Below are 21,518 nucleotides of genomic sequence, written 5' to 3'. Positions count from 1 at the left end.
TGTTTTCCAATTACAGCATGGCCTTGTTCTTCTGACAGCCAGCATCCTGACAAGCTGGTAGAGACAAAGATTTTGCAGTCATCAGTACTGGCGAGTCCTGTCATAACCGCTACTCAAAGATCAGAGTCGAGCTGCTGGTTCGATGCCTCGCCATCAGTCTCCGTCTCACTGCTACTTCTTTGAGCGGACCGGCCAGAGGGCCATAGCAATGCAGTCCCGCTGCTTTAGGACTGATAGAACGCCATGTTATTCAGAAATTTTATAAGGGTGCATCATATTCACGATTAGTTAGCACCCACATATTTAGAGGACTGTATTAACGTGTGATGATTAGAAATGTACTAATATATCAAATATATTGCAATATGTAGAAGTGTGCTCATATCATTTGGAGACTAATGTAGTACTCTAACCGAGAATGTGCCTTAAGTAACACAGAAATTATTGCTTCATGTGTAAAATGTTGCATTAGGTTTAAAAGTGCCCCATATTAAAGTTGCATGTGTAGGTTTGCCTCTTAATGAAACAGCGTAATGCTCTAACGTGTGAAAATGTAATGACGATAATCCTTTAAAATAATTTTAAATGTAATGCTTATGATGTAGTGTTAGAAATGCATTTAAACGTGTAAAGGCCTGAGACATAAAAACGCCAGACGAGGTCTAACTGTAATTTCTTAGCTTGAATACACGCTGTAAACCTAAAATATATTTTCCCTGGGAAGGCTCCTTTTCTCAGTCTAATTTTGAATTGTAATTTTGTGTGCGTGCAAGGTTGCTTTCTCACACGTTTCTGTTGCAGGTGCAAGGACATTTGCTTCATTAGGTAGAATAATCCTTTGTTTTAGGAGTTAGGCTGGTAGAGTCGGGTATCGGGGGAGTGCGAAAAGATTTAGGAGGATACATTTGGCGGTGAAGGTGCCTGGAACCCAAGGACACAGCAACGTTTTTTGGATGAAGCTGAAGTTTGGTGGAAAAACCCGGGAGGAAGTACCTGCCTGAAGGGGTGTGTTTAGGGCGTGTTTATTGTTTTGGGAATTTTGTATTAGGGGCAGCCCCCTGAGGGTGGAGAGCAGACTTTGAGGAGAGGGAAACAGGAAGGAGCATTTTAGATCGAGCTCTGTTGCTTAGGCTACTTATCTTAGGAAAGTGAGTGTACTTTTTTGGAAGTCTTCACTGCTGACACCATTTCTCTTGCCTGGGTGGGATGCTAAGTAAGGATGTCGCTCTAGAGTTAGTGTAGGGACAGACTAAGCTTTTTTTCCTTTTCTTTTCTTTTTGGTAAATGCAATCAAGGCTCCAAGCAGGGACTGTCATCGTTTGCCTGATGCTTTTGAAGCTTACGCTAATCTTCATATTGAGTCGTCTGAGGCTCGTCCGTAGGATTATGTTTGTATTCGTTCCGGTTTATTTTCTAAACCTCTTGCTGAGGTGCTTGTATGTTCAGTTATTTTTGGCTCCGTAATACACCTTTAAAATTTGATTTTGTAGTCAGCGGTCCTCTAAATTAGATTTTTTTGTTGTTTACGAAATTATGATGTATTTGGTGATCTTCCGTTTACACTTCTTAGCAGGCAACAATAATCTAGTCGACCATGGATTCTAAGGATTGGTAAGGAAAATCTAGATAAGGATACGGCTGTAACAGAGCCGTGCTGGATAGGGGGTTGATTTTGACAGCTGCTCTCTAGCCTTAGCATTGTGGGGATTGCTGATCCGTGGTCTGTCTCCAGCACCTAGAGGAAATGCATAGTTAGTACAGATAATAGAAAAGGATTGATGTTGTGGAGCCCGCAAGGAGGCTATGAAAGTGAGCAGAAGTAGAGAGCTGCCTGCTGTCCAGAGGTGCTTACGCACTTTCTGTGGTTTCTGAAGGTGATGGCAAGAGCAGGAAAAGCTAATGCAGTTGGATATGCAAACCTTTGCATGGCCTTTTGTAGAGTCATTCAGGCAAATTTATCGTCATAGTTGAAGCTGCTCCAAGGAGTCGCTATAGTCACTAGCAGCCTGCCACCATCTTCTCAGGGCTGTTAAACCAATTAGGACTTTGTTTTAGGGATTACAGCACATACACCCCGGATAGTAGTGCCCCAGTGTTAGAGTTCAGTTTGTTCAAAATTACTAGTGGGTAAGTGCTATAAAAAATGAAAATCTGGGGTTACAGCCCAAAGAGGGGTCACTTTGGAGCAGGCAGGAATCACTGATAGGGTAGCAGGCCCGGGAAGGTCTCCTGGTGACTATATTTTCTGTTGGCCCAATGACAAGTGGCTAGAAGCGGAAACTTTCAGGCTGACAGAGGTGGTGTCTTTTCTGAGCACTGGGAGGGGGTCTGATGTTGCATTTATGTTTAGCTCTGCGTGTTTCTGGCATATTACACTGAGCCAGCCAGAAATAGTTAAACAATCAAATGGTGCTATTCAGCCTGTAGTGAAGCTGTATGGGACGCTATACTGATTGAATAGGTCATTGAACACAAGCTTGATATCATGAGTAATTGACCTTGAGGAGGCACATGGGTTCACTATTAAGATGTGACTGGGCGAGGTGAGACACACCTCTGATGCATTGATGGTTCAGTTTAGTCTATGGGGCGTAATTTAAATGGGGGAGATGGATTTACCTTGGTAGCCCTTATTCACTCACTACTAGGGCCCCAGTGGTACAATTTCTGCAACATTATCACAAGCTGGCTCAATGAGATTTTTTGGGCGACAGCCAATAACAAAATATGATTGACTCTAAAGATTAACATAGCTTAATTGAAATGATAAGATACTTTCCTGGCCGTTTCATGAAATGGATACGCGAGGAGCCAGAATATTATGTCATCTGGCATTGGACATGCCTTCCTGGAATAATTAACATGAATGTGTCCTTGTTTCCTTCCCTTCCCATTCTTCCTCCCGCACGCATCACTTGTTGCGGAATTTGCAGAGTGTGACAATGAAGGATGCTACCCTCTCCTTGACCAGCCTACCGGTATCCCCTAAAGCTTAGGGGAAGACGCAGGTGTAATAGTGATTTTGTATGTTATGCTGTGTTATTAATTATAATATAGGCTTCTCAACTAACCATGGATTGGATTCAGTCCGATACATGGTAGGTGTATTTACATCCCTTGTTTGTGCATGTGGAGCTGGTTGCTCCTATCACTTGTATTGGTACCCACAACATGTAGTACTCATAGTCGATATCCACAGTCATTGCCATGAATTACACTTGTTGGGTGACATATTAGGGGCTTAATGAACCATGGGATGTCAAGTGTACGATTCCCTTGACCCTGACAGTGTGGATGAGGGATCGTGATATTTTATTTCCTTTTGTTACACAGATGTGTACATACTGTGGTGTTTTCTGTTTTTCCCTAAATCAATCAATCAATCAAGAATTTGTAGAGCGCACTACTTACCCGTGAGGGTCTCAAGGTGCTGGGGGAAAAAAGGTGGGGTGGGGGGCGCTACTGGTCGAACAGCCAGGTCTTGAGTAGCCTCCTGAAGGTCAGCAGGTCTTGGATCTGTCGTAGGCTCAGTGGGAGGGTGTTCCAGGTCTTGGCGGCGAGGTGGGAGAAGGATCTGCCTCTGGTGGTTGTTCTTCGGATGTGAGGGACGGTGGCGAGGGAGAGATCGGTGGAACAGAGCTGGCAGTTGGGGATGTAGAAGAAGAGTCATCTGTTGAGGTAGGTTGGGCCGGTCTTGTGGAGTGCCTTGTGTGCGTGGATGAGGAGCTTGAAGGAAATCCTCTTGTTGACGGGGAGCGAGTGCAGGTTTCTCAGGTGGGGGGTGATGTGGCTCTGGAGTGGTACATCGAGGATCAGGCGTGCAGAGGCGTTTTGAATGCGTTGCAGTCGTTTGACGAGCTTGGCCGGGGCTCCCGTGTAAAGGGCGTTTCCATAGTCGAGACTGCTACTGACGAGGGCCTGGGTGACTGTTCTTCTTGTATCTGTCGGGATCCACCTGTAGTTCTTGCGGAGCATGCGGAGGGTGTTGAAGCAGGAGGAGGAGACTGCGTTAACTTGCTTGGTCATGGAGAGTGTTGAGTCGAGGATGACTCCCAGGTTGCGTGCGTGGTCAGTGGGTGTTGGGGCTGCGCCCAGTGCCGTAGGCCACCAGGAGTCGTCCCAGGCTGAAGGGTTGGAGCCGAGGATGAGGACCTTCGTCTTGTCTGTGTTCAGCTTCAGTTGGCTGATCTTCATCCAGTCGGCGACGGCCTTCATTTGTTCGTGGAGGTTGGGTTTGGCAGTGAGGGGGACCTTAGTGAGGGAGAGGATCAGTTGAGTGTCGTCGGCATAGGAGAATATGTTGAGGTTGTGCTGTCGGGCGACTTGTGCAAGCGGGCCATGTAGATGTTGAACAGTGTCGGGCTGAGGGATGATCCATGGGGTACACCGCAGATTATCTTGGAGGCTTCGGATCGGAATGGGGGAGGCGGACGCTCTGGGTTCTGCCGGAGAGGAAGGAGGTGGTCCATTCCAGGGCCTTGTCTCAGATCCCTGCACCGTGGAGGCGTGTGCGTAGTGTGCGGTGGCAGACGGTGTTGAAGGCGGCGGAGAGGTCCAGGAGGATGAGGGCCGCAGTCTCACTGTTGTCCGGCAGGGTCCTGATGTCGTCGGTGGCGGCGATGAGGGCAGTCTCGTGCTGTGGTTGCTAGTGGAACCCTGACTGGGATGGGTCCAGGATGATGTTTTCTTCGAGGTATCGGGTTAGCTGTCTGTTGACGATCTTCTCGCTGACCTTGGCTGGGAACGGAAGCAGGGAGATAAGCTGATAATTCATCTACGGAATCCTGGAGGTTATAGCCCAGGTATGATTCACTTGGGACACTTAGTAGGTGTTTCACGTACATTAATATCTAGGTTCCTTTTGACTCTTAGGATAACACTGTAGGGATTATCCTGCCCTGATGAATGCCCCAGACCTTTTAGGCTAAGTTGTAAGGGCAGAACATGTTGGCAAATATTGAGTGGGAATGAGTCATTGTACTCTGTGACAACCGTCATTAAATTGGATTTTAACATTCCTAGGGTCCTCACAAATAAAAGTCATAACTTAGGAATCCAAAGGTATTATTAACTCATCTGGATCTCGTTACTGTCCAGTAGTTTTATGTAAGAACTCCCTCCTACCGCCAAGTCTTCGAGTCCGCCTCGTTAGTACCATCTTACTGGAGTGGAGAGAGGATGCCGATGATGCAGCATGACACTAGTGTTTGTGAGGCATCAACATCCTTTAAAGATGGCCTTTCCATTCTGAACAGCCCCCATGCGAATCTTAATAGGAGGTGATGGACCCGACTTGGGGTCTTGTGCCCTTTCGTCTGACACTGGTACTCTACTATATTGTGGTTTGTGACTTTCTTGAAGGACTGTAGAGGAACCATTCCCCTCCCTATGTCTCTTCTGTGGTAACAGGTATAAGAGCATAATAGCCTGTGCAGGTAACCTTAATGACATCACTAATTCGCCTTCTAACAGAGGTGCAGCTTCAGTATCTCTCAAACTTCTGAAGGAGAATACATCCCTTGTGTGGAGGACTTCTGCCAATCCCACACTCTTCCTCCCACAACCTCCCCAATATCTACTCACTTCATAATTGACCGCTCTGCATGCAATGCGTAGTCAGGGGGTTGGCACGGGTAAATCCTGTCCTCTGGGAGGATCCATTTTTCAGCATCCTTCAGTGGGTCGTTCTCTGCATTAAGGTCTACTATGCCCTGGCTAGGAAGCAGCCCCCTGAGGTGCTCATTGTGCCAGGGGAAATCCTGCGACTACAGCCTTGGCTCGGGTGTACCAGTCCTGGACATCTTCAGGGCTACAATTTAACACATATACATATATAACAATTATTATACATAAATTTACACTATTTACAAATCAGAATTTTTTTTACACATAATTGCTGTATTGTGACACACCATTTTAGACATCATCTTTCATGTGTTGCATAGCTCTAATTTGATATAGGGAGTTTATATACATGTATAAAGAGTGACTGTGGTATAGATGCTCTCAAACACTTTCTGTATAAACAAAATGCTAGTAATTTGGAGCACACCTTAATGGTAATTGAAATGACACGGATGGTCCTTGACATGAATGCATTTTTGCATAATGGGGATTGGTTCTTGCAGAAACAAGGTACAGCCATGGGATCCAGCTTTGCTCCCTCTTATGCAAATTTCTTTATGGGTTTGCATGAGACGGAGCATGCCTGGGGACCTGGCTCTCAGAGATGGAGTGATAACATAATTTTCTATGGCAGAAAAATAGATGATGTCCTAATGATTTGGAATGGCGGGATCAAAGAACTATTAGATGATCATGAGTTTTTAAACCAAAATAGGTTTTAAGTCAAAATGACCTTGAATTACTCTGATGAATCAATTGACTTTCTAGATCTGAAATTGTATGTAGTGGAGAACAAAATACATAGTGACATCTTCAAAAAAGCAACAGCTTGCAATAGTATCTTACATACTGGAAGTGCCCATCCTAAGGGCACGATCAATGCAATACCCTATGGGGAGATTATAAGAGCTCGTCGCAATTGCAGTGAGGAAAAGAATTTTCAAAAACATGTTAAGAGCTTAAAACGTGATTTCAAGGAGAGAGGATATACTAAAACCTGCTTGGACAAAGCAGAGTCACGGGCTCTATCAGTAGATCATGAAACAACTCTGTGGACCAATGTGAAAAAACGAGACAAGGGCTATGATAAGAATAAGAATGAAATTCTGTTTATAACAGATTCAAGCAACCCTGGCTGAAGACGGCTGGAATGCCAGAAACTGGTCCTAGGAAGCTTGTTTCCGGTCCAGGGAAGGCATGGCAGATCTTTTGACTGGGTGTGAGTGTTTGATTGGTTCAGATGCTCCGTCCATCACCACCCGCTTTTGTACCGCTTTGTTCGCCATAAGTTTGGCAGGGTATGCTCCGACGTGAGTCCCTTGCTCACTTTGCCACTGGATTCAAGCAAGCCTGGCTGAAGACGGCTGGAATGCCAGAAACCGGTCCTAGGAAGCTTGTTCCGGTCCAGGGAAGGCATGGCTTGGCAGTTCGGGCTGGACTGTTCCCATGAGGCACAGGGTCAGACTGATTTCCATATGGCCATGTCTGAACTGGGGTGGCAGAGTGGGCTAAAGAACTGTGATGGATTAAACCCAGATCTTTTGATTGGGTGTGAGTATTTGATTGGTTCTGATGCTCCGTCCATCACCACCCCCTTTTGTACCGATTCATGTAATCTTGATCCTTCTTCAAAAATGTCTGCTGTTTTATATGTTTCACTTCATTTTCATGCTTCTGTAGTGCTTTTCCATTTCCTGTTTCACAGTGTTGGTAATTTATTTATGTGTCAATTGCTCTGTCTTCCTCACCTCCCATTTCTCCTTTTTTAGGGTTTCATGATCTTTTGAAGCATATTTAATTAACAATTCCATAATTTTCTTTGAACGTGTCATGTTGTTCTCTTCCTTAGATATGGGAAAGTCGTCTGGTATTGAGGAGGGGCAAAAAATCAATTAACAAGTCTATGTAGATAGAGCTTTAAATTAAGAAATCATGTCAGGGAACCATAATACGTACACAGACAAACTGGGATAATGTGAGCTAAAAATGTGAAAAGTTGAAAGTCCGGTCACTTTGGTTTGAGTGCCAGGACTGGACATCACCTGATGATGTGGACACAGTGGGTTTGGTTTTGGAGCTTAGGGAGAAGACTTACTAGAAACATAACAACTCTGGTAGGGGAGGGTTGTGGGTTGGGGTTGAACGAACAGAATACAAGGAGAATAAGGGTGAAACTGATCCTGGGTTGCATATGTTCCGGTTCAGGGAGAACCTTGCCTGGCAGCCAAGGCTGGACAGTTCTCATGAGGAGCAGGGTCAAGACTGATTTGCATATGACTGTAGCAGGTGTGATCAATCTGAATGAAGTCTTGTTGTAAATTTGGGTTCTTGCACCTATATTTAATGATGCACAACTTTTAGTAAGTGACAAGAAATAAATCTGAAATTGCTATATATAAATTTTAGCATACAAAAATAATGTCCATCTAATTTTCCTCTTGTTAGTAAGCGTTACTTTTATCCTTGCTTCCATTGATTTCTATCATAGTGCATTACAGTACCAGTGACTGGTCAAGTGTGGTGTGTGAATTACTCTAGGGCTTGACTGGAGTAGATTTGAGTCTGTTTGTTCAGTAGATCATTGTGGTAAATGTGGGTGAAACTTTGTTGAATAGCAACTATCTTACTTTTTGTGGACATGTCTTCATATTGCAGCTGCTTTCCTTCTTGATGTTTTCCTTACTCCGCCCACTTAGTAACGGGTGTTCTCATTTTCCTATCACTCCGCGTTGTACTTCCTCCATCTACAGAAGAAAATGGGGAGCTCTGTACGTGGAGTTCTCTGCCTTTATGGAGGAGAACTCTGCACATTATAGGTAGGGCAGACGCAGGCACAGATCGCCCCCCGGACTCCACAAAAAGTTTTAGTTTAGAACTAAAAAATTATTTCTGGATTAGGCACCATAATTTTAAATTCCAGTAATCTGAGACAAAATTCTAACTTTACGACTTTCAGTATTCACAAAAGGCATTTAGTAGTAGTAAAGTTAGGATTTCTAACTTTACTACTACTAAATGCCTTCTGTGAATACTGAAAGTCGTAAAGTTAGGATTTTGTCTCAGATTACTTTTGTGAATCGGGCCCAGAGTGTGTGGCCCTCAAATTTACCGCTTTTAATAATAACACTAATAATGCCTGTAAATGCTGCGTGCCTGTCCTCCGCAACTGACCCCAACTAGTCATCCCCTCTCTTACCCATACCATCTCAAAGCTATTTTCTTATCGTTCAATAGTTTTTACTCTGAGATGCTTAAGAGAATGAAGAAGTGGTTAGCCACAGTGAGTGGTTTTGTGGTGAGTGACGTACTGCGTCAAAATATCCACCTGCAGAACTGAGAGCATTAGAGAAGCTGAAACAGTCAACACTTTATCAGGGGTCTCGAGTGGGCTGTGCTTTGTGTCTGAGGAGGAGGCCACTAGGTTAGTATACAGGAAAAGCAGCCAGCGACTCAATACAGCACTGAATCAGGAGCATGTGTGTGCGCAAGGCCGCTGCAAGCTGGGGGCTAGTCTGGATACAAGGTAGGCACGAAAAAATGCTGTAATAAACTTTAAATATTAAAAGTTATTAAGCATGTCACTCTATTAACTAACAATGGATGTCTGACCATGTTCACTTTGACCGCCTCTCTGCATCTACAACTGTGGAGTGGGATCATTGTCAGCACTTGATATGGATATGCGAATAAAGGATGACGTCTAGGGGTATGCGAAATCTTGTAATTACGCAAAATGTTGGGACAGTTTTGCTAAATTAAACCTAACTGTGCATAATACAATACCGCCATTTAGAAGTATATTTGAGCACAAAATGCATCATTTTGTCAATTTTTGACACGAGGATGCCTTTGCTCTAAGAGATCGCGCGTGAAAAACCATAGTTTTGCAAACACAGCCGTTTCATTGTTGTTGTTCGTATTCTTTCTGTGCTCCGGCGCTATAATTTCCCTACAAACGAGTTACTTGAGTGGTGTAATGGCATACTTTCTGGAATCTAGTGTAACAAACTTAACTCAAAGCATGAATTACGCTGGCGTAATGTACATTCTGCCTGGCCATAACGCTGTCCCGAGCATTATACATATTCTATCACATTCAATTGTAATATGAGATCTAAGAAGAGAAAACTTCCCTAGCTTCATGGAACATTGTGTAATTGTTAACAATCTTTTGATGCACATTTCACTACACATGGTAAGCTAAGCAGTAGTTTCTATACTGACTCACGGACAGTCGCATTACTTCTGGTTGCTTTTAGAAATAACTCACTATTTGTTTACAGAGTTGGGGTGAACTGACCTCCAGCACCGTGTTTGCACTCTGCTCCATTGCTCAGTCTCGCTCACTTATTTTTTATTCTGTCACTCTCAGACCGACAAGCTCACTCACTCACAGACTGACTCTGTCTCTAACAAACTTACTAACGGAATCATTCACATGTAACAACAATTGCCCTAGACAATATATTAGATCTGGCCTAGAGAATGTTTCAATCAAACACATGCACACACACACACACTTAATCAAAAACGCGCACACACATACACTCTCTCACACATACATATATATGTGGTGCTCTTCATCCATTGGTCTGCACAGTTGCCAATCACATTCTGCTTCATCTCACTGAAGCACACAGGTTGAGAGAACGTGGCCATGTTTAATTCCTGTTCAGTCATTGGCTGTCTTGCATTGTATATGAGAATGTTGTGGAGGTGGTGGTGTTGGTTGTAGTATTGAAGGTGATAATAGTAGTGCTGATGGTGGTAGCAGTGGCGATAATGGTGGTGATATTAGCGCTGGCAGTAGTGGCAGTAGAGATTATATTCCTGATAGTAGTGATAGTGATAGTGATATAGGTGGTGATGGTGACTTGAGGGTGATATTTACGGTGATGGTTTTGGTGGCAGTGGAAATAGTTGTGATGATAGTGATGGTGGTAGTTGTGATAGTGAAGGTGCTAGTGGAGCTGGTAGTGGTGATAGTGGTAGTGATGACAGTGGTAGTGATTTATGTTATTTTTTACATTTTTCATATAGCGCGGACATGGCCTGAAGGCATCAGAGTGCTTTACAACAGTAGCAGGATACAAGGATACAGCAAATTAGAGCTACAATAATTAAATTCAGGCATTTGCATCAGTAGTTGAGACCAGGGCAAATGCAGCCGTTGGTCACAGGTCATACACGGTTCAAGCATCGATGTTCTCGAGATGTACATCCTATTTATGCGAATGACACACCAGGCAAAATATACAATGAAATAAACAGTGTGAAGCAATAGCTCACGGGTGAACATTAACATTCAGTATAGTGTTGTCTTAAAAATTGCCAAGTTTAACTAATTTATGCCGCAAATGCAGAGGCACAAACACTTCTCATCCACAGCTGCCAACCACAGCTCTCCAACCAATGTCAAGGCCGGAGCAGTCAGTGGGGCCGATTCGCAGAACTAACTTAAGACAAAATCATAAACTTACTACTTTTGGTATTCACAGAAGGCGTTTAGTAGTCTTCAATTAGGATTTTGTCTTAATTTAGGATTTTGTCCTAAATTCGGATTTTCTCTTAAATTAGGATTTTGTCTTAAATTAGGATTTTGTTTTAAATTACGATTTTGTCTTAAATTAAATTTAAGACAAACTTAAGTTAAACTTAGTTTAACTTAAGACAAAATCGTAATCGGGCATCACCGATTGTTTCTTAGAGTTTCTTAGAGCTCAATCTCTGTATCTTAGTTTTAAGCTGGATAAAGTGCCTTGTACTTCCTTGAACTAAACTGCATAATACAGTATGAAATTATATTTTGTATTCACTGGCTCAACCATGCTCATCTTTTCAAAACCCACATAGTATACGACTTTTTATTATGTACTTGCACTTTGAAATAGTCCCTCTAAACATAGTATTGGAGAAAGAACTCTCAAACATCTTCTATTTGTGACATCTGCTATAACGGAACTCAAAATATGTTTCATGTTCTTATGTGCGGCATTACAAGAGGCTAGAATCAAATATTTATTACTGTTGATAAAGAGATACAATTTTGACAACCATCAAGCTGTGATGGTGTTGCTAAAAAGTACAGTGTTAAAAAGGCCAAAAAGTTAATGTGCAAGAATGGGTGTAAGGTGTCATAGTAGTTTGTACACGTTGTGTTTAGAAGTTCCAAGTATTTTGATCAGTTGAACTGTATTGGATTTAGAAAAGGTGGATTCTCTGTGTGTGTAGGATGGAAATGGTATAAAGTCACAGATTGTAGGCCAGAATGAGATATTTGCTACTTAGTGGAAATAGGGGCACACAATATTAAGAAGCAAGGGATCCTTACTAAAACAAGATCTCCTCAAATGAGATAACTGCTCTTGGTCCAGATTTGGATAGTTCTTTTTTATATAGAATACATGTTGGATCTGCAATTGGAGGATTAGATGAAATGAAACATTATTGTCCATGACGTGCTTCTCAAGTTAAAAATGCGTACGACTTTCAGAAAACGCGACAGAGGACCAAGGAAAAGTTTGTCTATCAAAAAAACGATCTCCAGGATGCAACATATTTATTATTCATCTGCAAGAACTCTTTTTGATTTGAAAAAATATGGCTGTGTCTCTGATGTTTTACATCAGTTACAAAAATCTTGACAAGTAAGATGAATGATGCACTGCATTGATAAAAACGTTTATTTAATATGTGCTACTGAATCTTTCAGAATCTATTTATTTATTTATGTGTTTATGGCATTTACAGAGCATGACTCTAGCCAGAGGTACAGCAGGGCTCTTTTTATGTAAAAATTCAGTTACAACAGAACATTTTTATAACTTCAACTTCCAACTGCATATCAGGGGAATAGTATGGTAGCATGAGCCAGAAAAAGTGAATGATAGAATTGTTTTCAGAAGGCAAAGTAGTTTGGAATATTTCTGATGGTTTCTCGGATTTGGTTCCATAACCTGTTGCTGGGCAGAAAAAGCTTTGCTTCACAGTCTTGATTTTTATTAATTTTCATGATCTCCAGTTTCAGTCCCACTTTTTCTCTCTCTTGTTGGTTTTGGTCTCCCTTCCTCTGGTGCATAGTTAAGGTAGCATGGGAGCTCAAGTGTACCACCTTGTGTGTCATCTTGGCGGATGTTGAAATTCATACGTGTCCCCACTGACAGCTAGTAGAGTTACTTTAGACTCAAAGTTATGTGATCTGATTTGCTTGAGTTGCTTCCAACTGTATTGAAGCATGTAGTGCGGCTCTAAGGGACACAATGATGGATGTGGATAGACCTGATAAATTGGCATTGTTGCTAGGTATAAGGCTGAGTACCAGAGCGTGACCTGATGACCTGATTTCTTCTAGTGGGATGGAGGTCTTGATTTTCTTTAAGAGTGTGAAGTTATTCTTGTTAGTTTATTAACAAACTCAAGGAAATTTAAGTTTCAGTCTATCGTTAATCCCAGGATTTTGCTACGAGGGCAGTTGCAGGTGAAATTCCTAAGGAGGGGAGAAGAGCTTTAAGCCATTTTTACACAGGTAGGTGACTGCATTTGGAATGATGAAGTAGGAATTCAGTCATCCTAGGATTCAGTTTCAACAAAAAGTAGACATCCATCCAATACATTTTTTTAGTAAAATTTTCGGATTGATTATTTTCAAAGGATTGAAGACCATGAGGTACAGCCACGTTTTGGTGTCAATTCTTGAGTTTCTCCTTTTACCATTACAGTCTGTGGATCTATGTACATGTTAAAGAGGTGAGGAGAGAGTGATCATCTTTGTGGTAAACAACAGTTTAAATTGTACTATGACCACTCAAAGGAGTAGAGTATAATGAACAACAGTGGCACCTCCGCTAAGGCAGAGGAGCATGGCCCTACTGCTTCTGAGCAGTGCAACAAAGGAAAAATAAAATGATAATAACAGCATATTATTATCATTTTATTTTTCTCTACGGAGCCTAGTTGGGCGAGGCGGAGCTGGGCTTCTGTCACAATGCAGGAGAAGGAGTGGTATATGAACCTCAAGTGCGCATGATGGTTTGGACGGCTGTTTTTGGCCGGCCAAACAATCATGCGCACTTAGCATGTTCTCCACTGGGTTGTAATGCACAGCCTGGGTGGAGATCATGCACAGGCTCGCAGTCTCGGCTGAGCACCGAGCCACGGTCCACAGACCAATCACGACGCTGGTGTCATGGTGACAGCAGAGTCGTGATTGGCTTAGGGGAGCCTGGATGCTTCCTGCTTCCGGGAGTAAAGAAGAGCAGAAGAGGACGAGAAGCTTGTGGCGTGAACAGGTAAGCAATCTTTATTTTTATAAAGATCACTTTATTCCCCATTCCGCAGTGATCGCCACTGATAATGAATTGGATTCTGGATGCTAGGAATGATTAGAGCCAATGTAAGACTGATCTTCAATGCCTACTCTGGCTCATAGCATATTCAACGAGGATGTATGGCTGATGGCGTTTTAGGCTACCAACAGGTCTAAAAGATCAGCAAATACATTTTTTTTGTGGTCCCTTAAAATAAGTTTGAAATCCTTGGCGGGTAGTCTCTTCATGGTGTAAGGAGAGGAAATACAGAATTTCCTTCAACTGGCAAAATTAAGAGATTTACTAGAAATATATCAAACATTTAAAAAAAAAAAAAGACTTTGCTAAACAGTCTGTGCTGGCTTATGATCCGGAAGTCATGAGGTCTCTGCTAATGTGAATACTTTTAAAGCTCCAAGGGGCCTTTTAAGTTGTGCATTGCTATTTAAATTAATCAATATTATTCCATCTTGCTCATTGTTTGGATTTGCACTGTTCCACTGCAATCCAGTAATTTAAAAGGATACACAGACCCTGCAGTTTTCATTTGTTTGTGTACCATGGATCCGAGGATATTTGTGGACTCATTGAAGTTCATACAATACACCTGGATCATTCTCAGCAGACTGTGACAGAGCATGTAATTTTAAGCACTTTGACAGAAAAATGTTGAACCGTCTGGCCATTTACGAAAGTAATCCTCAAAGTGAAACACGCATTGCATTTCCCAAAATTATTCTAAGCAGAAGCGTGAGGGAAATATACCTCTGAGTGATATGACACATTAGGAAATGGTGTATGATGAAGCAATGTTTGGAGTGGAAGGGCGAGATTTTGATCGCTACCTTATCACTATTGACCTAAACCTCGATCTGGTCGACTGAACCTTTGTTGCCTGTCTTTGAGGAAGAAAGTGCATCCATTAGCAAGTTAGTTCACCCAATAAAGGACTCTGCTCCCAAAGATCACAAACAACTTCTAGCTTTCAAAAGTTTATTGTAAAGATATGATAAGCTGCAAATACAGGCATCTCAGAATGAGATTCACGAGATACACAGGTCCAACTACATACATGTGCTCTCTGAAAGCCCTCAGACGAGCAACGGAAATTACTAACACAAGTTCTAAGAATAATAAAGCTATCAGCATTGACGCATATCTCTCCTTCATTTAAGTTGGAGGAAAACACACAGGTTAGGCTGTCCCTACCCTGCTCTAGATGGTATCCCTACTTAACCAAATCCCAACCTAGCAAAGGTGTCAGCAGTGAATGACCCCCAAGGGAAGTCACTCACTCTAAGTCTCTTGGTGAAAACCTATAGTTCTCCAGTCATGACCCCTCTCTGCCTACCCATCCGCTCTCTAAAGGGTCCTCAGGTATCTGCTCTAACTCCACCCAGGGGTGCTGTCCCTAATACAAAACAGTCAACAACATTTGAGACGCCCCTCATGAGACGCCTCTCACGTGGTGTAGCTTCTGGCTTTTTCCATGCTGCTTTGTATTGGGCCTCATACGTTGGAGTTGACCTTGCTTCTCAGACTCTTCTCCGGCCCGCTGATACCCCTTAAACATTCCAGAACCCTCCTCCATGTCTGGGCCGTCTACTGAACAGACCTCTATTCATATTATTTATAATCGGATCCTCCCTTTCCCTTGCAGACAGACATCTGCGGCCAAGAACCCAACTCTCATAGACTTCCAAAAAGGTTTGCAACATTTCTCAGCCCAGACATGTACGTGTAAATCAATGTTTAAAAATAATTCAGGCCTACAGCATTTCTCATAATGATTATAGCATTCAATTTCTTCATTAATTAAAGCATGTTAATACTCTTATTCTATTATTCAGTAAACACATCTATAAATCATGGCCCATTAATGCAATGGCCAAAACATTATTGCAATCTATGTCGTGAAAAGAAACACCTTCTAGCTTTGGCCCTGAGGCCTACCACATTCTGCGTTTTACCACATGCCATCTTACATTTTAGCAGCTACACGACATGAATTCAGGAATAATCACATCTAATAAAATCATATAGTGTCACACATTTCTGTATTAGTTCCACTTCTACTTAAATCTCTACATTAGCTATACATTCAGAATATAATTACAGATACTACTAGCACTCATGGCATTTCTCCTCATGATTTGTGCTTACTACAGGTAAGTGTGATGCACTCATACATTTAGATCAGTTTGCGCTCTCTCAGTTCCCCCCTTTGATGACCTCTCGGGGTCATCACTAACATTTAAACTGCAGTTATTGCTGGCATAATTTGTCTCTGCGCTTCCAGAGCCCTCAGACTCCTGTACTGATTATCTTGTATGGCAGCCAATCTCTGCAGCTGCTCTCTTTGGGCTCTTTCTGACCTTCTTGCTCTGTACCATTTGAATACCCTCACCAATCCCCACAATATAATCCCACAGATCAATATTATGATGATAGGTTTTAGTATATACCACACAAAGCTTTTGCCTAAGGTGGAAATCCACCCTCCAACTTCACTCATTCCGTGGCCCACCTTTTCCCAGACATTTTCTCTACTCAAGTCTTCGATCTCCTTGTGAATATTAGTTATGTTCCTAATAACTTTCTCAAGGGGCTTCGAATTGTCTGGAATGTAAGTACAACATTCCTGGACCTTCAAAGCCTTACAGACTCCGCCCTCTTTTGCTAGTAGGACATCTAACGCAAGACGGTTCTGAAGAACCATAGCCCTTATCGATTGCATCTCTCCTTCTACCAGCATTAAGGACTGAGCAGTGCTGGCAGACAACCTGTCGACGACTGTTGCCAGTCGTCTAATCTTAACATCATTAAGAATTACTCCCAAAAGAGGGAACATGGCTCCAAAGACATCTCCAACCATTTCTGCATCTCCTACATCTCTCCTTCCCCTCGATGATGTCTTGCCCTCGATGATCACTAAGTCTTGTGTATGATATATTTTGGGGAAGACAATTGCTAGGTAACATGATCCATACCAGTTGTCAGGTAGTCTCACGTAAGCATTTCTTCCACATACAAAATACACATTTGGAATCACTTGCATTCCCTTCAGGAAATCCTTAGTATAGTACTCTATATTGAAAGCATGTTCACAGTCGACTTCTCCCACGTATACATTTTCATAATACGTTTTGGCTCGGTGAAGACATAGCTTTCCTCTCTGCGTCTTATCTAAAGCTATTGGACCACTACTACCCTTTCTCTTGTGTGCCTTCTCTTCCTCGGTCCAATCTGTTTTCCATTGTCCTGATTTTTTCAAAATCTTTTGTCTCCTGTAACGATCATCCACCTGCCCTATGAACTTCTTCTCGACTTCTGACACCTTGCATGTCAGGTTATTTCTACGGGCATGTGAAGTATCTAAGGTAATCCAAGGAATGAAGAATTTGGCCAATCTGTCTTCACTCTTCCAGTAGTCCCATTTGTTCATCTGCTTATAATTTGGGACTTCTGGCAACACTGAATCATAGTTGGAGAAATAGTATTCAAAACTATCTCTCTCATAAAATATACTAAGCAATAAGCTACATGTAATGCCATATGTCAGCGGGAGGTGATGATATCTAATGCCTTCATCTACAGACGCCGGCAACTGCATGCAGACGTAACAGTCCTTAACCTCCATGGCATCCACGTATTCATATAAGAGTTTAGCATAAGCATTTGACCTAAAGTCTCCTTGGGACTCATCTACGTGTAACCTGCGGGCTTCTGCAGCTAATAACGCTTTCTCTTGAGTGTTTTCCCTTTTCTCACCAGCAACAGTGGGTGTAAGCGTTTCTACAGATTTCACATCAGTTACCTTCGCCTCTTCCTCATGTCCCTTTACATAAGAAATTGTTACCACTAAAGCTATTAATATTATCACTCCTACTATTAGTGTACCTATTATACATTTAGCTCTGCGGTTCTGGGTGCCGGCTTCCATTTCGTCAGACAATATGGCTCTCTCTTATCTTAGCAAAAAGTTCTTTTCTTCTCGTTCCTTTACAGTCTCTTTTTAATCCTTTTGTCTTTAGAATCCACACAACTGGAAGCTGACAACCTTTTTCGCAAAAGTCCTTTAACAGTTCAATAAAGACAACCCTAGCCCTTCTCCATCAACTCAAGGGAAGTTCCCTAATATTCTCTGCTTCCTGGGCGCTAGGTAATCTTCTTTGTTTCTGCTCGCTTTATTTACAAAGTCCTTTAACAATCTACTATCAAGTTTGTACCTGTAGCTTCGATAGCAAAGTTCAGTATTTCCAAACGAAGATTGTGCTCTTCATGTGCTGTTATCGTTGTACCAAAGTCGGGGAATTGCAATTCTGAAAGAAACATGTGTTTTAACTTGCTGAGGCGGGGAGGTCTGGGGAGCATGAATGTTAGTGACCCTTCTTGTTCGACTCCGGGTACCAACAGTCGTATTTCCACGGTGACGATGGGCTCAGAACTGGACACCACCACCGCTCGAATCCTCCCTGTCTCCTGCTTCAAAGACATTTGTCGCCAGATATGTCCACTCAGGTGTGGAGTATCTTCTGTTAGGCACACGCACTCTTCTTGACCTTCTTCGGTCCGGTGCTTCAGCGCCCTGAGCACCTTCTTCCGGGTCTGAGTCTTCTGATATCGGAGGAAGGGTTACCTCTGGAGTTGACCTCAGGCTAGAACTCCTTCTTTGCGGCCAATTAGCTTCTCCACGTGCCCTTCTACTCCTTCTCCTTCTTGTCTGTTCTCGCTCTCTGTCAGACCTGTCAGTGTCTGACTCGTACTCCCAGCTACTTTCTCCTTCTGTAGCGTCGTCTGTTTCGCTGTTGTACTGACCGTCCTCAGCTTGGTCAGACTCGTTCCCTGCTTCCGCTGGCACCTCTTCAGCTTGGCTAGCCCCCTCTATGGCTTCTCGGTCCTCTGCTGGACGTCTATCCGAGAGAGGAGCTGTTTCTTCCCGAGGTGCTGGAACCCTTCGCGTATGTGACGCGTGGATCCAATTGGGCAGGCCTCCCACCTTCACAGCCGTATTCGCAATCAAGATGATCTGGAAGGGCCCACGCCAACGAACATCCAAGCAGCTTCTTCTCACATGTTTTTTCACCAGGACCCAGTCCCCAGGATACAGGTCATGGCACGGGCCCTGGCACGATGGAACCTCGGCAGCCTGCACCTGAAGGGACACAGAACGAATGGCGTCAGACAGCCCCTTACAATAGTCCAGGATCATATCATCTGTGATATTTAACAGTGCAGTAGTTGGGACAGATGGCAGCCTCATTGCTCTCCCCATTAACACCTCATGGGGTGACAACCCCGTTCTTCTGTCTGGGGTACTACGAAGGCTCATGAGAACCAATGGCAGGGCGTCAGGCCAACTCAGGGTCGTTGAGGAGCACACCTTGGCAATTCGGGCTTTGATCGTGCCATTGATCTGCTCCACAATTCCTGAGGCTTCTGGTCGGTAACTACAATGCAACTTTTGATCGATATTTAGAGCTGCACAAATCATCTTCACAAGCTCGCTGTTGAAATGTGTTCCCCTATCTGATTCCAAAGAGGCCGGCACCCCGAAGCGCGGAATGAGTTCCCTAAGCAGTAACTTAGCCACTGTGAGGGTGTCGCACCTACGTGTAGGGTATGCCTCAACCCATCTGGAGAACACACAAACAACCACCAGGACATAGCGGAGGCGGTTGCATCTCGGCATTTCAATGAAATCTATCTGCATTCGATTGAATGGACCTCCAGACCTTCCTATGTGACTCAGTGCAACTGGTGTTCTTTTCCCTACGTTCAGCTGCTGACAGGTCACACAACGCTGGCACACTGCTTCTGCTGCTATTCTAAACTTAGGATTGTACCAAGTCTGTCTAAACACTCTCAGCATAGCGTCTCTCCCTAGGTGTACGGGACCATGTATGAGTCTGGCCATTGGACTCACCATCTCATTGGGCAACACTGCTCTGCCATCTGCTGAGACCCAAAAATGGGACTCACCCATTACACATCCTGCCTTTTCCCATGTTTCTTTTTCAAAATCAGGAGCATTTTCTTGCATGTTTGACAGTTCATCCCAAGTATCAACAGTTTCCAATATCATGGCTAATTCAGTTCTTACATTTATTCCACCCACTTCCACCTCTGTGAAAGAGTACCCTTGTTCTGCGCAATACCGCGCAACTTCATCAGCATATCTATTGCCTTTCGAAACGAAGTCCTCATTTCTGGTATGTGCGGTGCACTTTACAACTGCGATACCTGCTGGGCATTGCAACGCCTCTAACAACAGGCGCACAAACTCTCCATTGCGAATGGGAGAGCCTGAAGAGGTCATGAACCCTCTTTGAGACCATAACTGCCCGTAATCATGAACCACCCCATAACCATATTGGCTGTCGGTGTATATGGTGACTCGAATTTGATTGCTTGCCAAGCAAGCACGTGTCAAGGCAATAATCTCGGCTACCTGAGCGGAGTGTACTCCTTCCAGGCACCCAGCTTCCACAACTCCAGTAATTGTACAAACAGCATAAGCTGCTCTCAACTGCCCAACTTCGTCTCTTACACATGAGCCATCGACAAAGAAAATTTCATCTGGGTCAGTCAGTGGCTCATCTACGATGTCGGGTCTGGGTTTGGTGCATAGTTCAGTCACATCGAGGCAGTCATGGTCTGTACATTCATCATCATCCCCGATATCATTTGGGAGTGGCATCAAGGTGGCAGGGTTCAAAACAGAGCATCTCTTGAGGGTCACATTCTCTGCAGCAAGAATAACTTGCTCATAGCGCGTGAGCCTGCTGTTGGTCAGATGCTGTGTTTTGGTCCTGGTCATCAACAGTTCAACAGAATGGGGCACGCACACCTCTAACGGGTGCCCCATGACGATATTTTCACATCTCTCAATGCTGACACCCGTTGCAGCAACGGATTTGAGACATCCGGGCAACGCTGCGGCTACTGGGTCTAAAGTAGCCGAGAAATAAGCAACTGGTCTACGGGCATTCCCATGGATTTGGACTAACACAGACAACGCGCAACCTTCTCTCTCACAACAGTAAAGAAAAAATGGTTTATTGTAATCAGGCATTCCCAATGCCGGAGCACGACACAGGTCCTCTCGCAGCTGTAGGAATGCCATCAAACAGTCTTTGTCCCATGGTACCGGATCGCTCACCTCCTTGTGCGTCAGTTTTTGCAAGGGCTTTGCTTTCAGTGAAAAGTTTGCGATCCACTGTCGGCAATAACCCACCATCCCTAGGAACATCCTGACCTCTCTCTGTGTCTTAGGCGCATTCATTTTCATGATCGCCTCTATCCTGTCTGGTGACACCTTTCGTTTGCCTTTCTCTATTCGGTGTCCTAAGTACTGCACTTCTGTCAGGCAGTACTGCAACTTTCCCGGGGACACCTTGTGCCCATTGGCAGCTAGGTGATTTAACAAAGCAATAGAGTCCTCCCTGCAAGCTTCTTCTGTTTCTGACGCCACAAGGAGGTCGTCTATGTACTGGACCAGAACTGACTTCTGGGGCAGCACTAGACTTTCAAGATTTTTCTTCAAAAGCTGGTTAAAGATCGATGGGCTCTCTGTATACCCCTGAG

General features: G+C 43.5%; 1 protein-coding gene across 3 annotated transcripts in view; it reads left to right on the top strand.

Moving 5' to 3' along the window:
* Nucleotides 1-8,983: 8,983 nt before the first annotated feature.
* Nucleotides 8,984-21,518, top strand: part of FLT3 (fms related receptor tyrosine kinase 3) — a 469,875-nt gene continuing 457,340 nt past the window's right edge. The window contains exon 1 of one of the 3 annotated variants that reach the window (XM_078655995.1): nt 8,984-9,167. Coding sequence is in view for 1 of the 3 variants with exons in the window: in XM_078655994.1 (XP_078512120.1) it covers nt 9,100-9,148 (49 nt within the window). In the remaining 2 variants the exon portion in view is untranslated. The remainder of the gene's footprint in view (nt 9,168-21,518) is intronic. The other 2 variants (XM_078655994.1, XR_013599399.1) reach the window with 2 other exon arrangements.

Source organism: Lissotriton helveticus, chromosome 8 (assembly GCF_964261635.1).
Source record: "Lissotriton helveticus chromosome 8, aLisHel1.1, whole genome shotgun sequence".
Classification (NCBI taxonomy): domain Eukaryota; kingdom Metazoa; phylum Chordata; class Amphibia; order Caudata; family Salamandridae; genus Lissotriton; species Lissotriton helveticus.
Note: the sequence above shows the minus strand (reverse complement) of the source record. Positions and strands in the feature narration are given on the sequence as shown.